Below are 19451 nucleotides of genomic sequence, written 5' to 3'. Positions count from 1 at the left end.
GGTTTAAAAGAAAACAACAAATTACAATTTTTTTAAATAAACATGCATTTTAAAACTTCATTTGAAAATATCAACACCAAATATCGACACCAAACTCAGTATTTATAGGCTTGTGACAGATCAGCATAACGGACCCTGGCACCCCAAAACTACGCGACTGCGTTCTTGTATTTTTGTCGCGTCTAAACCATGCGTCGAAGTTCATTGGAATTCAGACCCGAAACTACTCGAAGCACGGCGCCACACTTCTTACAGCCATGTCGCGCCGAGGCTACGCAAAACAGCAACAGCTGTTAGCTCAGGCATCGAACGGACACAAGACGAATTCTAGAGAATTTTGAGAATTCTGCGAATTGCTTTACATTTCATCATTTATTTAAATTAACATTAACATGGTATAATGCTTCAGCATGTTAAATATAATATAAAGCAGCGACATATAATATAAAGGCGACACGGCCATCCTGACCAGCACACGCCCTCGTGTGTTACAAAAGTTCTTCTTTTCGCTTATATTATTTCATTTTTTAGATAGCAGATTATGTAGTAATCCCTAAAAAGCCCATTTAAAGGAATTCATAAGTATTAGTAAGGTTGTTTGACTTTATTATTATTTTAGTTCATTTGACCAACTCAATGACAGAAGTGCCGTGCATCATTTTTTTTTTTTTTACTTGAATTTGTTATACAATTTTCAGCAGCCCAAAAATTGCCATGTTGCAAAGTACTCTGACATTCACCACACGTCAGTTGGCAGACACCAATCAAGCCAACACATTAATTCGAGTGCTTGTTAGCACTGCCAACTCCTTAATGTGCACTGCCAAGGATATAGTGTCTGAACCACAAAAGTCAATAGCGTTTCGTTTATCGCCTCTTTCAACCCCTTCACTAGTTCGAATCCACGAACATGTCTGTAACGTCTCTTTCAACTGTTTTACTCTTATTGGAATACACATATGTGGTCTCATTATACATATCCAATTCTTCGGGAATCTCTTCTATCGGCATACTTCTCAAGGCTTCATACGAATGCTTATATGTTCGGTTATTAACTAAAAATTTCAAGAAATAACGATCTCCATCCAGCACATCTGCCACAAGGAAAGAGCCTTTAAATTTATTGTCTAATTTGGAGAGACATCATCTCCTCGTTTCTGAGCAAAACATCATCGCCAACTTTAAAATTATTGATTTTAGCTTTATCTATTATACTTTATTATACAATGCGTTGTTTTGCATATATTCTTTGGACATTTTTTTTACAAAATTTATATCAACTTTACTATTTTCTTCACAAATCGATAGCATGTTTAAAGGGTTGCCTCTTTTCCAATTATCAATTCCAGAGGACTAGATTTCGTTATTCGATTTACAGTACAACTTCTAGCTAGTTGAATTTCACCTATGGCATCTTGCCCAGAACGCTGACTACTTTCGACTGCAGTTAACATTTTTTAACGTTTTAAAACGCTCATAACGCGTTCTACCTGGCCATTTGCGCAACTGTCGCCTGTTGCAATTAAATGTACATATATTTTTTGCTTTGAATTCATTAAAACTTGATCCAATAAAAGATCTACCCTGATCTGCAATGATTCGCGATGGTACACCAAATATGGATATTGACGATTATAAAGAGTCTATATGTATAACTTTCGCTGTTCATATTTACTGTGTGGTACAAATAAACAAACTTAGTCAACGCGTCTGTCTGGACAATAATATACTCTTTTTGATCCCTCTTTCCGCTCAACTTGCCCGTAATATAAATACGATACATATGCCAAGGAATATCTACTTTGGGTATGGGGTGAAATTAAATTAGCAATTTTCCGGATGGAGATTTAGTCAATTTGCAAAAAAAAAAAAAACGATTTGGTTGAAAGACGTTTAACTCCAAAATAAACGATGAATTTGAATTTAAATTTTCGAGAAAAGATAATACATTTGAAAACGGTTACTATCTCGGTAATTCGAAGTCATTATCAGCGGATCTAATGCAACTCTAATCACGGCAAAGCTACAATTATAGCTTTAAGTACATGGTAGCTTTTGCACTGCACTTACTCCCTGATGGAGTTTTTTTCTCTTTTGGCGGTCGCAATGATCAGCAGTGGAGTCTGCGAAAAACGTGGGTTTGTAAAAAAAAGTCAAGTTAAAGTTCGAAAAGTGGTGTGTAACATTTTGTAAATATAGGAGGCAAATCTAGCGTCCACATTGCCACGGGCAGCTCTTACAGTGCACGTCTCTGCGGATAGGGATCCACAGTGACTTAGATCGGGGTTCTATACATCGATACTCTACATATACCAGTGCAACTGCAGAGCAACTATAATTAAAGAATTTATCAAAAATGCAACATCCATAAATAGTATTGCCCAATTTACATATTACAATACACATACATTCACACAGTTCTACATTATAAATTAATTAGCATTTAACAAGATAAAAAAAAAATTCTAATGCAGAAAAAAAAAGAAACCCAGAAGTAGCTTTAACATGAGCAAATGAGAACAAGAAGGAACCAAACAAATAATTAATTTAACCGGTCTTTTGATTTTCATTTCTATTCATTTCTTTTTGTTGATTATTTTTAGTTCGGAAACTGATAATTTTTTTGGCCGACTGCCACTCATTATTTTTATTATTTATTTTTTTGTGGGAGGCAAGGCATTTTATTTGGTAAAGTACCTTACATGGGTATATATAATGTATATGTGCACAAGTGTATATTTTTTAATCAATTAAATCAGGATAATTAAATCCCAACAATTCCTCTGGGCCCATAGGATGGATTTGGGTAAGTGAATTTATTATTTTCTTTTTATTTACACTTGCTTATGTGCACGTATATCTACCAATACAAACATACTTAATACCCTATAAATTGCACAATCCATACATAAAGGAAATTAAAGAATTGACAGGAGAAAATTAAAAGTGAAAGACAAGAAAATTAATGTTACATTAAACAAAAGTTTAGTGAAATTAAATTAGAGGGACAGAATTAAAAGATAAAATTAAACAAAAATACCGAAATTTAAGAAAGAAATAAGAAGAAAAAAGACCATGAATTTGGAAAGAAAACAAATTAAATAAAGTATTAAATAAATTCAATTAAATTTAGCAACCGAAACTGGAAATAGAAATAAAATATTTAATAGTTTAAAAATTAAAGAAACAAAAAAATGGAACATATAACCTATAGTTGACGTAATTACTTAACGATAGAAAGAATAAAATAAAACTAGGTTGACTAAAATTAAATTCTACATTTTTTTGCTTTTATCAACTATAAAACATGGCCTTATATACTACATTTAAACTTATTATTAAATGAATAAAATTGCTATAATGTTTGGATAAATAAATATAGTTTTCCTTATGTGAAAAGGCGAAAAGTATGAAAGGGTAAATCATGCCAAAGGTAAATCATTGAGGGTGGGTACAGAGGCGGGTTACTATACCATCATTAAATATACAGGCATAGCTGCAGCATACACCCATAAGCTCTCAGAATTTCGTTCTTTCTATTAATTTTTTTGCATTAATTATAAATCTTACTCATCTACGTAATAGGCACAGGACTATAAATTAAATTCAATGTGGCTTTCTGATCGAGTGAGGGCTTTGTTATTTGACCAACAAGCCCCCACAATGCCCCACAATGCCACAATGGTTTATCAATGGCAAGTAAAAATTTAAAAAAAAATTTGTTCGTAGGTGAGGCACATGGCTTGAAATATAAAACACAAAATGTTTTTGGCACATCGGTAGAAATATGCAAAACAAAAAATAAAACGAAAAAAAACGATTTTGCAAAAGGAGAACGATATAGTCGAGTTCCCCGACTATTATATACCAGTTGCCCAGCTGATGGAAGTGCTAGCAAGACATATTTCAGACATGTTGATAGAAATAGGGGAAAAAAAAGAATTGAATGAAAAACAAGAGAAAACGCTATAGTCGAGTTCCCCAACTATCTGATACCCGTTACTCAGCTAGGGTGGGCGTGGCAAAAAGTTTTGCAGATCGATAAAAATTTATAATACTAAAAAAATGAAAAATATGCGGTGGCGTAATGACATGATTGATCAGACATGTGATGATCAGAAAAAAAGAATGAATGAAAAACAAGAAAACGTATAGTCGAGTTCCCAACTATTGATACCCGTTACTCAGCTAGGGTGGGCGTGGCAAAAAGTTTGCAGATCGATAAAAATTTATAATACTAAAAAAAAATGAACAAATATCGGCGGTTTGTGGGCGTTAGAGTGGGCGTGGCAACATGAATCGACAAACATGAGCTGCGCCTGTCTCTGGAGTGTGCGTGCTTAATCTCAACTTTCGAGCTTTTATAGTTTCTGAAATCTCGACGTTCATGCGGACAGACATTCGGACAAACAGACTCACGAACATGGCCAGATCGACTCGGCTATTGATCCTAATTAAGAATATATATACTCTATATGATCGGTAACACTTACTTCTTTCTGTTTGTTTCATACTTATCAACGAATCTAGTATACAATCTTACTCTTCGAGTAACGGAGTGTGGACGTAACAGTATTGGGCCATTTGTAGGCGTTATATTGGGAAATATAACAATTGATAAGCAAATCGATCGAAATTTACAAGAATAAAAGGAAAAATAGAAAGGAAAAGTGGCTACAAGCACGGCTACAAACCGACAACCGATATACGGTGTTCCAATATAAAACTTGTTTGCCTTGGCGAGGTATTTTTTTACGCAAAAATGACTAACTGCAGATGATAGATAAATAAACTAAAAGGCCATATCGGTTAAAAATCGTTAGCAATTTGTTGGTAATCTGGTCGGGGATAAATGCTATGCCCAGGCACCGCTTCTCCGCCACCATTTCTAGTACTGGTTTCTAGTTAGATTATAATCAAGTCAGTTCGAAAGGTGTATTTATAATCTGTTTAGTTAGAGTTTTACTTGTGATCCTACATCATTCAACAATTTGTGTGTATGTTTCTGTGTTTGTCTGATCTTAAGGTAATATATTTGTTGAAATTAGCTGCAGAAATTTGCAGGCCTGTCGTGCAATGTTCCAAATAAATTATTCGTAACATTCTTACTAATATTGCTGCGTGTGCCACTGTTCAGAGAAAAGAGAGGCAATGCGATCAGATAAGTGGGCTCCCAAATGAGGCCATGGAAATAACACAAAAGATGTGAAGAGTCTTCACGGATTATTGGTTTGTACATATGCATACATTCCTGATGTCGTTAATAATTAAATTCAATGCCCTTTCCATAAATAGCCGAAGAAAGTTTGTTTATTTTCCGATACTGTTTATTTTGCGAATTGTTTACGGCAGCTAGGGCCGACAAAGAGCTATATCGAATGCACAAGTTGGGTCTTTGCCGAAAAACGAAGAAGTGACAATTGGCGGGACAGACGGCCGAAATGCAGCGCCCAAGCTTAACGTAGGTACTCGTAAATAACAAAGAGAACAAGGAATGAGCGCCGTACAGATAAATGCGTGCGAGAACAGCGGTTTGCACTATGGGCATCGCAACTGCTACCACTGACTACTTCGGCTTACAATATTAAGAGTATGAGATTAGTCTACTGCACAGTTTTGGCGGCTGCATGACCCAACACTTCTCATAAACATGCCAACAATGTCTGTTTTATTTGGTACCTGTGTCTACTAGCCAGGTAACTACTATGTTTTTATAAGCCTGTTTGACAACATTTCCTAAAGACATTGTTGTCATTAAGCCGTGATAATGACAACAGTCCATGGATGATTACAGATGTAAAGCTGGCAGGTAGCAGTGCAATAGTTCTCACCACGAGGCAGACAGATTGGTTGTCATACAGCGTTGTGCGTATTGCCCCACCATGTATTTCTAAAGAGATCAGTTGAGCGCATGGTCTTCAATGCATCTTCACGGACCAGTAACGGACGAAAATAAAACGTTAGTCTCCTTCCCTTCAAAATCTAATACTTTCGACTGTACAAAATTGTAGAAAAAAATCGCTACGTTTTGAATGCAGATAGTTAAAAGTTCACACTGATGAGTCTTTTATCAGCGAATACTTATACTTAAGGAGGTAATTATGGTCATGATAATGACTTCGGACTGGTACGGCGATAATCCTACCTTTTACTCTACCTTTTACATTACTTTTCAATCTATCTTTTACTTTTACTCTACCTTTTACTCACATTTTCAATCTAAAATAGTCATATCTGATAGTCAAGGACTATCAAAGCATATTCTCTTGCTTTAAACTGGCCACACGGCGACGGCAATAGATAAAAAATATGCACACTCAATGGAGACATGTGTCCACCACCCAAATCCCAGCTAACAGCGTCACAAGAAGCCTGTCTCCCTCAGAGCTAAAGACTTTTATTTGTGGTAGAACGGATCAGATTGCCTTGCGCGAAACCAAATATACAATGCACACTCATTATAAAAGTCCGGCTTCATCGCATCTTGACGGATTTTCTATGTTCATCTTCTACGAATTTATGTTTGCTTTCGCGGATTACGCGAGCAAAGAGGGAACGCATTCCGAGATGCGTAACGATACACGATTTTTTAGTACTCGCTCTAGAGCTGGCTCCAGGCTCTCTGGTTTTTTGTTCAAAGAGAAAGCTCTAGAGCCAGCACAACTTTTTGCGCATACAGGAACAGCCAACCACTGTATCTGCACACATGTATTCTAATGCATTATAAATTTGTCAAACTATGCCTTACAAGTTCTTACAAGTTCTTAAACTTTCAATCTATAGCCGAACGATTCTAGGTGTTTATGCACGAGCGTCGTGCCCGAATAAAAGTTAATTAAGCAATTTCACTGGTTGCATACTTTTGCATTTATTTTATAAATATGTATTTTATATATTATAATTATTAAAAATAGTATTTTGTTACTACTTGTAACTACCACTGTGAGGAGTCTTAAGACTCCTCACAAATCCGGCTACTGGACAGCGGCCTAGCAACAGCGAAGACAGCGAAGGCTGTAATGCGAGAGGAGTCAAGGGCGGTCAGGTCAAACGGTAAATAATGGACCTTGGACCCCAGCAAGCTGGAGAGACCGCGAGTCCCGCTGTCAGGACTCGGGCGGGCGGACGGACAGTCGAAGCAGATTCAGAAGGTGTGGACACAGGCAACCAGTGGAAGTACGCGGAGATCGACAGGCAACCAGTGTAAGTACGCGGAGATCGACAGTGATACAGTGAAAGTACACGGAAAGCCATTCAGAGTCATGGTCGGCAAAGGTGGTTCGGGGAGCGCTAGCTTATCTCACGGACAATACATCCTGCCCCCATAACATCGTAAGCCCCGTACTAGCCAGCAGGTGGTCCGTTTGCAGAGGCGACGAGTGCTTGGCATACACATAAGGGACGGTGAAGTTAGTCGTCGGGACAGGTAGTTCGGGGAAAAGCGCTAGCTTGACTCGCGGACGATACACCCTGCCCCCATAACATCCTAAGTCCCAGTCGAGCCGGTGCGGGTACGCCGTGGAGAGCGACGCGGGAAAAGCAACGACGCGCATCCGAAGGCTAGGACCGTAGAAGTCCCTTGGTCTAGCGTCACTGAATAAAAGCTATTCTAATCAGAAACTCTGTCTTCTCTTTGGTCGGGCAATCATACAAATCATAAATTTGGTGGGACGAACAAACAAACTCTCTGAGATGACTGTTGCCATACGTAGCGAGCAGAAACTAAGAAATTAGTTCGTTACACCACATAGAGCTCTTCGATTGCTAATATTTTTAAATCACTGAATTGGCCTCCTCAATCGATTTTTATTTTTTTTTGTGTTTGTTTTCTATTAACTATTGAATCTTTCCTTTGTTTTAATAGATAATAAGTTTATTGCTCCGCTGGGAGGTCGTTGCGGTGCAACCGGCTTTGACTGCAAACGGATTATTTTTCTGGCGAGGGGATTTGGATGGGTGGTCAGCTTTTGTTGGTATTTGATTTTCTTCTCAGTTATTACTTCGATTAATAATTTGATTTTTAGGCCTCTGTATATGTCCTTGTTCCGAAGGTACCACGGCGCTTCGGTGATAGTTCTCAGAATGTCTATGTTACTTCCGGATGCGTTGCCCCACAATTCGGAGCCATAAGTCCAGATAGGTTTTAAGAAACAGTTGTATAGAAGAGCTTTAAACTCCAGACTAAGTGGAGAGCGAGCATTTATGATCCAGTAGAGGTTCTTTGCTTTAAATCTAAGTTGTATCGGCTTCGCTTCTATATGTTTGCGCCAAGTGAGCCGCCTGTCCAGATGGACACCCAGATATGTTATCTCGTCGGTTTGTGGAATGCATATTTTATGTTATGACTGAGTATCGCCGTATCATCAGCGAACGTGGAGGTTGTTAGATGGTAGTCTGTGGGGATACAGGGTGTATAGGATTGGACCCAGAACCCTGCCTTGTGGCACTCCAGCTTCGATTACGCAATTGCGTGAGGTGCTTGTATTGCATCTTTTTGCACTCTGTTGTATAGGTACGACTTCAGTAGCTTATGTGTATATTGGGACAAAAGCTTGGTTATTTAAAAGAAAGTCCATCCAGCTACACTCTGTCAAATGCCTGCGCGACGACTAGAAAAATGGCTGTGCAATAATCTCGGTGTTCAAAAGGAGTACGAATTTCTGACGTGACTGGATTGACCTGTTCGGATGGTGTCATGTTTTTCTCTGAAGCCAAATTGATGTGTTTATTTTAAGATGAGGGAAAATTCGCAGGAGTAGCAACTTCGAAAGACAAGTTGGTAAGCTTATCGGTATCCATGCTTGGCGATTGCGTTGAACAACAAGCAGATGTCCAGAATAGAACACTTCGGGAGTTCAATGAGCATATTTTGGAGTTGTTAAGTCGAAGCCAGGCGATTTTCTTAGCTTCAATTGCTCTTTGATAAAAATAGTAAATAATTACTAAAGTCATTAATTGTTAGTTGTGCGAACTGCTCTTTGCACTTTGTGTTTAACTTTCACTATACAGTTTTAGTTTTAGAACTTGCTATTCGTAGCTAAAAAAGAAACACGTCTCATCCAGCTCAGCTGCTTGCATATTAATCGCTAAGTTAGCCACCCAAATGGTTTCAACGTTTTCTAAAATGTGTCGCTTTAATATAGTTATTGCGGGAATATCCTCCGGATTTGGGCATACATTTTGTTTTAGTGTATTTATGGAAGGCAATGACACAATGACTGTGCAAAATGACTCGAGTAAATGCTTTCAGTTAGTATGATGTTCTACCCGAACTCTTTCAAACGCTTCAATCATACAAGTATTAGTGCGAATCATTTTCTGTTGTATCCTCCAATAGTGAACGTGCAAACGCAAATCAAGTATGAGGTGATGTTAAATACTTAAATTGTGTTAACTGTTGCTGGTCGAAGGCAAATGGTTCGATTCATATACATGAATCAAACCGAAAGAATCATTGAGAGTCAAATCAGTACTCGAGTATGAACAAATATGTTTGACTCGTTGCAGCTCTCTTGTCTGCACTTGCCGACGTTCGAAGACGAGTTGTGGCAACTCGGAAAATTATGGTTTCAGCAAAGTTAAGTTTGTTCCTAAGGGGGATCTAGAAAACAGGTCCTTAAGTGGAGCTTCCCATACGAATTAAAATTCCTGGAACAGGTTAGCCATCAGTTTTTTAATATAATGGTTAATATACTACTGTGTCGTAACCTATATTCCATGATGTCGCGAGCCTACCCCGCGCTGCAGGAAAACCAATTGTTCAGAAGAACTTTAGAAGAACGAATGACAAACCATGTGAAAGCACAATGCAAGAAATTGAGGGAGTCATTGGTAGCACAAAAGAGGTATAGGAGTTCAACACCAGACACTGCCAAGTAAGTTCAGGGAATTGTAATAAATGGTCAAATCGGATGCGGAGATGAAGACAAACAAGAAAATTAAAAAACCGGAAAGGAAGGTGAAGAATCGAGGACCAAATCCGAGGTTGGTGCATATAATATAAAAGAACTACTAATCCTAGTTGACCAAACCATGTCATTCATCTTGGAAGGAATGACTGTTTGAACAGAAATCAGCAGTTGCGCACAGCTAGCCACGCATTTACTGGAGAATATTTGGGCGCCCAGAATAACTTTAAGATCAGATAACAAAGCTAACGCAAATAGAATCAAAACCAAATCAAAGTGTTCGCCTTGGTGGTAAGGAAGCTGATGAGTATTAAAAAGTACACGTAATAGGAAAAACTCGATCGGATATAGGAAAATTGCTGAATCAAAATAAAACAAGAGAGAACGCTATAGTCGAGTTCCCCGACTATCTGATACCCGTTACTCAGCTAGTGGAAGGGAGAAGGAGAGTCTTAAACACAGTTTTTGGCGGTTTGTAGGCGTTATAGTGGGCGTGGCAGAACGTTTTTTGGCAAATCGATAGAAATTTACAAGACCAATATAAAAATGAAAAAATATCAAAACATTTTTCAAAAGTGTGGGCGTATCAGCTTTGGGCGGTTTGAGGGCGTTAGAGTGGGCGTGGCAAAAAGTTTTATGGTAAATCGATAGAAAATTACAAGACTAATACAAAAATGAAAAAGTTTCAAAACATTTTTCAAAAGTGTGGGCGTGGCAGTTTTGGGCGGTTTGTGGGCGTTAGAGTGGGCGTGGCAAAAAGTTTTTTAGTACATAGATAGAAAATTACAAGACTAATACAAAAATGAAAAAATTTCAAAACATTTTTCAAAAGTGTGGGCGTGGCAGTTTTGGGCGGTTTGTGGGCGTTAGAGTGGGCGTGGCAACATGAATCGACAAACTTGCGCTGCGTCTATGTCCCTGGAGTCTGTATACTTAATCTCATTTTTCTAGCTTTTGTAGTTCCTGAGATCTCTACGTTCATACGGACAGACGGACTGACGGAGAGACAGACGGACGGACAGACGGACATGGCCAGATCGACTCGGCTACTGATCCTGATCAATAATATATATACTTTATATGGTCGGAAACGCTTCCTTCTGCCTGTTACATACTTTTCAACGAATCTAGTATACCCTTTTACTCTACGAGTAACGGGTATAAATATTTAATGGAGTATCTGGGTTTGCAACCCTGATGAAGTTATGTATATTACGCAAGAGGTGGCGGTCATAGAGGTAATAGAGAGCCATGCACAATTAGTGCAGCCGGAACAGTCAAGTCCGGAAATATACATATAAAGGAGTACTGAGCAGATAAAGCTGTCTGCTGAGGTTAGACGACAAAGGAATCTTTCCCAGTGGAAAGTCCATTTGGACTAGCAATGTCGCAGGCAACGTTTGGAACAGGTAACAATTTAAACCGTTTACATTCTCATACCTAGACGACAGGTTAGATAGGTTAGACGCTGAACAGTTAAATAAATCAGACCTAAATGCCATGCTTTCAAAAGGAACTAAAGGAACGGACACATAGTAGTCCGGACTACGGACACGTAGTAGTTCAATAGGAAACACAGCATGCACTTTTTAACTCATCTTCTATAAACTTGTATTCTTCGAATAACGGGTATATTAATATCGAATTAACACATAAAGATGAAAATAAAACTTTGTTAAATTTTACAAAAATATATCAAATATATTTCCGCTCTTGGGCATCACAGAGCAAACATATTATCTTTATCTACACAAATTATCAGGTCGCTTCTCTACTATGCAAATTTGATTTTACTTTTTGTTGTTCAACGATGGTTACAATATAAAAGTAGAGCTTTCAGAGGATTCTAGATGTCTATATTTAAAAAAGCTACAGAGACAATAGAGCAATATTTTTTTATTAACAATAATTTAACAAACACCTAGCTAGGGGTATAAATAGTTCTTCTGTAATATTAAGTTAAATGTTAAAATATCTTACCCAAATGCAACTCGGTCGTAAAATTCGAAGGCGGTTAATAGATATCGTAACCTAGTCATACTTCGAGGCTCAAAAATTAGGGCTCTTGCTCTATTGTCCATCCATCCATCCAGAAAACCATTTACATTGTCAGGTTCGATGCGTTTGAAAACTTTAGAGGGTATTTTTTTGCGTATAAATTCTGAAATAAAAAGGTAAGCCGACAACTGTGGTTATTCAGATATTGTAAATAGAATTTACAAAACGTGAAATCAATAAACTTTGGATAAAGAATTGAAACTAAATATAAAACTTAATTATATATATGTTTAGCTATTGAGCTTTTTTAATAGCTGTTGCGAGAAATAAACAGCCGAAGAAAGTTTTGTCTTTTTTCCGATACTGTTTATTTTGTTAATTATACAGGCAGCTAGGGCCGACCAAGATCTATAACGAATTCACAAGTTAAGTCTTTGCCAAAAAACGAAGAAGTGACAATTGGCGGGATAGAGAGCCGAATGCTGCGCCCAAGCCTAATGTAGGTAGATAACAAAGAAAAGAAGGAATGAACGCCGTACAGATAAATTAGTGCGAGAACAGCGGCGTGCACTATGGGCATCGCAACTGCTACTACTGACCACTTCGGCTTACAATATTAAGAGTATAAGATTAGTCTACTGCACAGTTTTGGCGACTGCATGATCCAACCTCCTCCCCCCGTTGGAAGCTTGGTTTCCAACAGAGCCCTCAAGGGGAAGCAGACACAGCTTGTTCACCGCCTATTTGCTGAATAGTTTAGGTCCGTTACATCTGGCTCGTCAAACGACGAAGGCGGACCACCATTGAGAAAATGCGCCGGAGTGTGGACGTCCAGATCGGCAAGGTTCTCTAAAATGGGAACTAAATGTCAGAAGTTAATAACTGCCGAGATCTGGCACACCAGCGTCCTCAGTTCGTCGAAGGTCAGAACCGCCGTACCCACAGCGCGGTAGAAATGATGCTTGGCCGTTTTCACCGCTGCTTCCCAAAGTCCACCGAAATGGGGCGACCGTGGAGGGATGAACCGCCAGTCAATAGTATCCGAAAGCCAAAAAATCTGAACGGAGCCTTAATGTTCGCTGCTGAGAAATAACCTTCGAAGTTCCAGAAGTTTATTCTTGGCGCCGACAAAATTGGTGTCGTTGTCCGACCAAATTTCCTTCGGCTTCCGCCGGGTGCATATGAACCTCTTGGGTCCGCACAGAAACGCAACTGTCGAGAGATCCTTGATCAGCTCCAGGTACACTGCCTTGGTTGCAAAGCATATAAATACGCAGACGTAGCATTTAACCGCAGGCTTGTTGCGAGTATCCGTCTTGTGTAAGAAGGGTCCACAGAAGTCTATAACAGCAACCTCAAAAGCGTGAGATCCCTCCAAGCGCTCCTTGGGAAGGTCCGCCATTATGTGCTCTATCAGTCGCGGCTTAATCCGAAAACATCTGATGCATCTGTTCACGGCCTTGGTAACCGTCTTCCTCCCCCCAATAGGCCAATATTGGGATCGAATATCACCCAGAAGAGCTCGAGGTCCGGCATGAAGATTGCTTTCATGGTAATGCGAAATAATTGCTAGAGTCACAGGATGGGACCTTGGAAGGATTTTCGGGTGGCGGCCATCAAAGTCCACTGCAGGAAGGGGAGGACTTCATGTTCTCCCATAACTGCGCGCGCTGCACCAAACGCATCTGAGTAACCTCTGAATGTGTGCGACGGTAAGACCAGGATGACGAATTCCATTACAAAATTTGTAAATGTATGCAAACACTCGTTGCAGTGAGGGGTAAGAATTTGCAAATTTAGAGCTAGCAATTACATCCACGTATGGCGAATTTACGATGAACACACTTCGACGAAGCTCAATCACCGGTTTGTCAGGACAAGCAGCTGTTGGCCAATCTCTTTCAGGCTCCGTAAGATAGGCGGGTCCATGCGCCCAGAGTGACGATTCGCTAAGCTCAGATGGTAGCGATCCTCTGGATAAGATGTCAGCCGGATTTAACGCTGTTGGAACATAACGCCAAGCCGTGTCATCTGTCTGCTCCTGGTACAGTTATGGTCTTCAACGGAGCTATGCGCGACTTCGAAACAACTTTGATTCCTTTTAGAAACCTCATAAACGCAGGCTCCATAGGCATCAATGCTTGCATCACAAAAACCATGCACCTCAAGACCAGACTCTGCGCCTAAACACGAACCGAGGGAAACTAACATGACTTATCATTTCAAAACTGCGACATATATCAAGCCATTTCGTGTTATGAGTTTCCGGGGGCTTTCATCCCAGGACATCTTTTCCATGCAGAGCTGCTGCAAAAAGATTTTACACCTTGTGATTACCGTACCGACCAGGCCGAGAGGATCGTAAAATTTAGCAATCGCAGACAAAACAGAGCGCCTGCAGGGTCTCAATGGCGACAGAAAGGCAGAGAGCGAAAGCAATAGCTGGTCGGAGGCGGGATCCAAAGCGAGACCTAAAGTTTTGGTAAAATCGCTACCATCTTCAAACTTTATGAATGACTCCTTGATAGCATACTTTACCGTGTCGGAGCCGGAGATAAGATCATCCACGTAAAAATCGCGCCGAAGGATTTCTGATCCAATTGGAAACGATGCCTGCTCATCGATTGACAACTGCTGCATAGCCCTTACGGACAAGAAGGAGGCTGGTTTAGTGCCGTAGGTAACTGTGTCGAGTTTGTATACTTGAAGGTCATCGATCGGGCAAGTAGCTATCTTCTTGCGAGACCCAGGTATATTTTACATATGTTTCCTGTAACGGCAACTGGGTGTGAGCGAAATCGAATTAGGATGTGAAATAGATTGGGCTGGATGACCAGTCCAGGCATTAACACATCGTTAAGCGAATAACCAGTGGAAGTGGCAGCTGATTCGTCAAAGACAACGCGAAGCTTGGTGGTAGAGCTATCCTCCTTCATGACGCAGTGATGTGGTAAAAAATATCGGCACGAGCTGACCTCGGAAGCAGGCACAGGCGACATATGTCGCAGATGACGATATTCCTTCATGAACGCCGCATATTTAACCCTCAAGCCAGGGTGCTTTGTAAGCTTCCTTTCCAGCGACCAGAATCTCCGCTCAGCCCGAGGATAGAAATCTCCTAAAAAATCCAAATGGAGTTTTAGCGGCAAACGAACCGTTGTCCCCAATGTCCACATTAAAGCTTGGCTGGCGATCCGTGATATTGGGAGCGATAACTGCTGTTATGCTCGTTGAGAAATTCGAAGTGACAGACCGCATCGCAATTCCTACCGAGAATCCATGAGTCGCGAAATTGGAGTCCCCGATTCCTGTGACGGAGCCAGACGTCCTCGACCTCTTAAGTTGCAGTTGATTTGCAAACCGAGAGGTGACCAAGTGCAGTTGAGAGCCAGAATCTAACAAGGCCCTGCAGGGAACGAACAGTCCCGACCGATTCTGCACTAGAACGGTTGCAGTGGCTAGCAGCACAAGGTCACTACCGAGATCCTGGGCAATTAGAGTAGAAGAAGTCGAAAGCGGGACAGAAGGCTCAGTGTGGGAGCTTGAAGAAACCGGAACATGTGGCTGCGAGGAAGGCGGACTATCTAGATGGAGCAGCGTATGATGCCTGATTCCACAGATGCGGCAGCGGCTCTAGCTGCATTGCCGTAGCTGATGACCTGCCTTTAGGCAATTTAGGCAAAGTGATAGTCTCTTTGCCTCGCGCAGACGATCTACTGGCGCTAAGTCTCTAAATTGCGGCCAATAATATATGGCATGCTCTGCACTATGGCAAAGCATGCAACCAAGAGAATTTTGGGTGGTAGCAACTAGCGTCGAACGATTTCTGCCCACCTGAACGCCTGGCGCATAGGTTGCCATGGCGCAATCCACGGCCTCCAAAGTCCTACATCGCTGCTCCAGGAATGCAGCCATCGATTCCCGCGACGGAATAAGGATGACAAAGACCGGATCCTCCAAGCGCTCCTCCCACTTAGCTTGGCTCGCCGCATCAATGTTTAGCTATCGAGCTTTTTCAATAGCTGTTGCGAATAATAAATAGCCGAAGAAAGTTTGTTTATTTTCCGATACTGTTTATTTTGCGAATTGTTTACGGCAGCTAGGGCCGACAAAGAGCTATATCGAATGCACAAGTTGGGTCTTTGCCGAAAAACGAAGAAGTGACAATTGGCGGGACAGACAGCCGAAATGCAGCGCCCAATCTTAACGTAGGTAGATAACAAAGAGAAGAAGGAATGAACGCCGTACAGATAAATTCGTGCGAGAACGGCGGCTTGCACTATGGGCATCGCAACTGCTACTACTGACTACTTCGGCTTACAATATTAAGAGTATAAGATTAGTCTACTGCACAGTTTTCGCATGACCCAACAATATATTATATCTTATAATCTGATATAAGAAGAGGAGTGGCCGTGACAAAAATCGTTTTGAAAAATTCGAAAGACATTTACAAGACATAAACAAATTTCAAATTTCGTAGTATTGGGCGATTTGTGAGCGTTAAGTCTCTGAAAGCTGCATGTTTAATTCAAACACGAATTACTCAACGAGTAACGGGTATAAAAAGTACATTCTAAGCCCCAATGGTGCTTACCAAACTATGTCTCTGGAGTCTGCATGCTATGTCTCAACTGTTTAGCTTTTGTAGTTCCTAAGATCTCGACGTTCATACGGACGGACAGACGAACATGGCCAGATCGACTCGGCTATTGATACTGATCCAGAATATATATACCTTATATGGTCGGAAACGCTTTCTTCCGCCTGTTATATACTTTTCAACGAATTTAGTATACCCTTTTACTGTACGAGTATCGGGTATAAATATTAGTAGTGCTTGACAAAAAGTTATAAAGTAACAAAAACTATTTATTATTTAGGTTAGAGTTGAGTAGCCAATGTCGCTGGTTTTTGTGATATTTATTTACAATTATTTTGTAATCGTAGGTTCGAGAATCCGTTCATGTTGCCACGCCCACTCTAACGTCCACAAACCGCCCAAACTGACACGCCCACACTTTTAAAAAAGGTTTTGATATTTTTTCATTTTTGTATTGGTCTTGTAAATTTCTATCGATTTGCCAAAAACTTTTTGCCACGCTCACTCTAACGCCCACAAACCGCAAAAGTTTGCCACGCCCACACTTTTAAAAAATGTTTTGATATTTTTTCATTTTTGTATTAGTCTTGTAAATTTCTATTAATTTGCCAAAAAACTTTCTGCCACGCCCACTCTAACGCCCAGAAACCGCCAAAAACTGTCAGTGTTGAAGACTCTCCGTCGCACTTCCACTAGCTGGTTAACGGGGGGTAGTCGGGGAACTCGACTACAGCGTTCTCTCTTGTTTTGTTTTCTTTTTTTTTTGTTATAGAAGACAGCAAAGAACGAGGAAATATATATATATACTAGTAAGATCTAAGAATTTGTTAAATACATTAGTATAGATCGCTTTAAGAACGGCAGAGAGTAAGCATTAAAGATAATAGGATAGAATCTATGTCAGAACATAATACTCTGTAGGGATCATGCAACTCATAGAGAGATCTACATACATTGTTTTAAATTTAACGGTACGTAATTTCTAGTAAATCTGCTTGGAACAGTGAAGTCTAGCCGACTAACCAAGTCGGGACTATCCACTTCACCACGAATAAGGTTAAAAATAAAGACTGTTCCAAGCATCGTTCTACGGTTAGCTAAGGAGGGTAAGTTAATCTACTTGAATAAGTAAAGTAAGAAGTTCTTTTGAACCGATTCGATGCGGTCCGAGTAAACTTCTTATTGTGGACTCCAAACAGGTGATCCATACTCGAGGATCGGACGGACTAGAGATGTAAATAAGGTTTTGGTCATGTAAGGATCATCAAATTCCTTTGACCACCGTTTTATAAAACCAAGCACACCTCTGGCCTTATTGACAATAGACGAAATATGGTCTGAAAATTTAAGTTTAGGGTCCAGAAGAGCACCAAGATCATCAACATGTGTTTCGTGCATTGAGTTGGCATGACAAAAGGTCATAACTTTACACTTAGAGCCATTTTAGTATAATACGTTGTCGCGGCACCAGGTTTGAAAGCTATCTAGATCGAATTGTAAGTCCATATGGCGAGGAATGTCCTTATACTGGAGACATAATTTTACATTATCAGCGTACATAAGTACACGCGAATGATTTATTATTAAGGGAAGGTCGTTAATAAATAAGGTAAGAAGGAACGGACCTAGGTGGCTCCCTTGTGGGACGCCGGATGTCACTCGGAGAATACAAGAAAGATAATTTTTAAAGGGACCCGTTGCGTCCTGCCATTCAGATAACTTAGAATCCAATTTAGGAGATCAACAGGGAAACCTAATAAATCAAGTTTTTTTATTAAAAGTGAATGATTAACAGAGTCGAATGCTTTACTAAAATCCGTATAAATGACATCTGTTAAAAGATTATTTTTGAAGCCCTGTACTACGAAGGAGGTTAGCTCCAGAAGGTTAGTAGTTGTTGATCTGCGTTTCATGAACCACAACACCCTCAGTAGTTCACGAATATTGTCCATAGTATTTGGGAGATTACCAAAAAGATTTGAACAAAATAGACAAAACAGAACCCATACATAACATGGATAATTACTATAAAGAAGTAAAGTTAGGATAGGAGCTAATAACAATATTACAAAAGAAGGATATAAAAACAAAAAACAGTTCCGTAAAGATAGGTTTAAAATGTTTAATTCTTAGAATATATTGTAAAGTTGGTCACTCATAAGAAAAACAAATTCTTTTCTTAATTTCTTTATTTTTTAATTATGAAACAATTTACACCAATTAATTTTCAATAATTATAATAATTATTATTTCGCATATTACATGTTAGATGATAGTATATTAAAATAAAAAAAAAACAATAATTAAAAACTTTTTAGAAAATAACTTTATAATATTACGGTTTTTTTAAGGAGGGAGATGTGGTAGGCACACATATCAAGCTTTTAAAATACAAACACGTTGTAGCACTCTGTTGCAGTGTGAAAATAAACAGTTCAGCCCCAGTGCAGGCTACCGTGCATAATTGCATGGTAAGCGTTGCGTGCATATAGCACTTCTCCCCCTCCAGCGCCGCCGCTTGGCGACAACTCCAACATATAAAAGATACATAATCGAGTGTGGTCTAGAAAGTTATTAAAAACCGGTGACATAGTGCTTCTCCTCACTAAGAAACATTTTCTTGATTTAGTTAAGTTGGCGAAAGGCAAGGTAAGCCACAAAATGCCAATATTTTTTTGTAGTAATTCTGACAGCATCTTTGTATCGGGACTATTAGGGAGTGTACAGAGTAGCACCCCTTCAGACGCAGTGGACAAGACGGCGGAGCGCCCTCTCTGCGCTCAACGAACTACGCGTTCCAGCAGCAGCAGAGACGTTATCGCTCGGCGGTTGCCGATTTCTTTTCTTGTGCGTCTAGGGAAGCAGCCCGGCGGCTAAGGAAGTCGCCCTAGGTCTCCGTCCAGCGGAGCATCTCTTTACAGCGGAGCACCTCCGTTCAGCCG

The 19451-nt window shown here is 39.9% G+C and overlaps 1 protein-coding gene across 4 annotated transcripts in view; it reads right to left on the bottom strand.

Moving 5' to 3' along the window:
• Positions 1–19451, bottom strand: part of LOC120447063 (dnaJ homolog subfamily C member 16) — a 412134-nt gene that overhangs the window by 292781 nt on the left and 99902 nt on the right. For 3 of the 4 annotated variants that reach the window (XM_039628657.1, XM_039628491.1, XM_039628573.1), the window contains exon 5: positions 11889–12069. In XM_039628657.1, the coding sequence (XP_039484591.1) occupies positions 11889–12069 (181 nt within the window). Of the gene's footprint in view, positions 1–11888; positions 12095–19451 lie in introns of all 4 variants that reach the window. The other variant, XM_039628745.1, reaches the window with a different exon arrangement.

This window comes from Drosophila santomea, chromosome 2L (genome assembly GCF_016746245.2).
Source record: "Drosophila santomea strain STO CAGO 1482 chromosome 2L, Prin_Dsan_1.1, whole genome shotgun sequence".
NCBI lineage: Eukaryota > Metazoa > Arthropoda > Insecta > Diptera > Drosophilidae > Drosophila > Drosophila santomea.
Note: the sequence above shows the minus strand (reverse complement) of the source record. Positions and strands in the feature narration are given on the sequence as shown.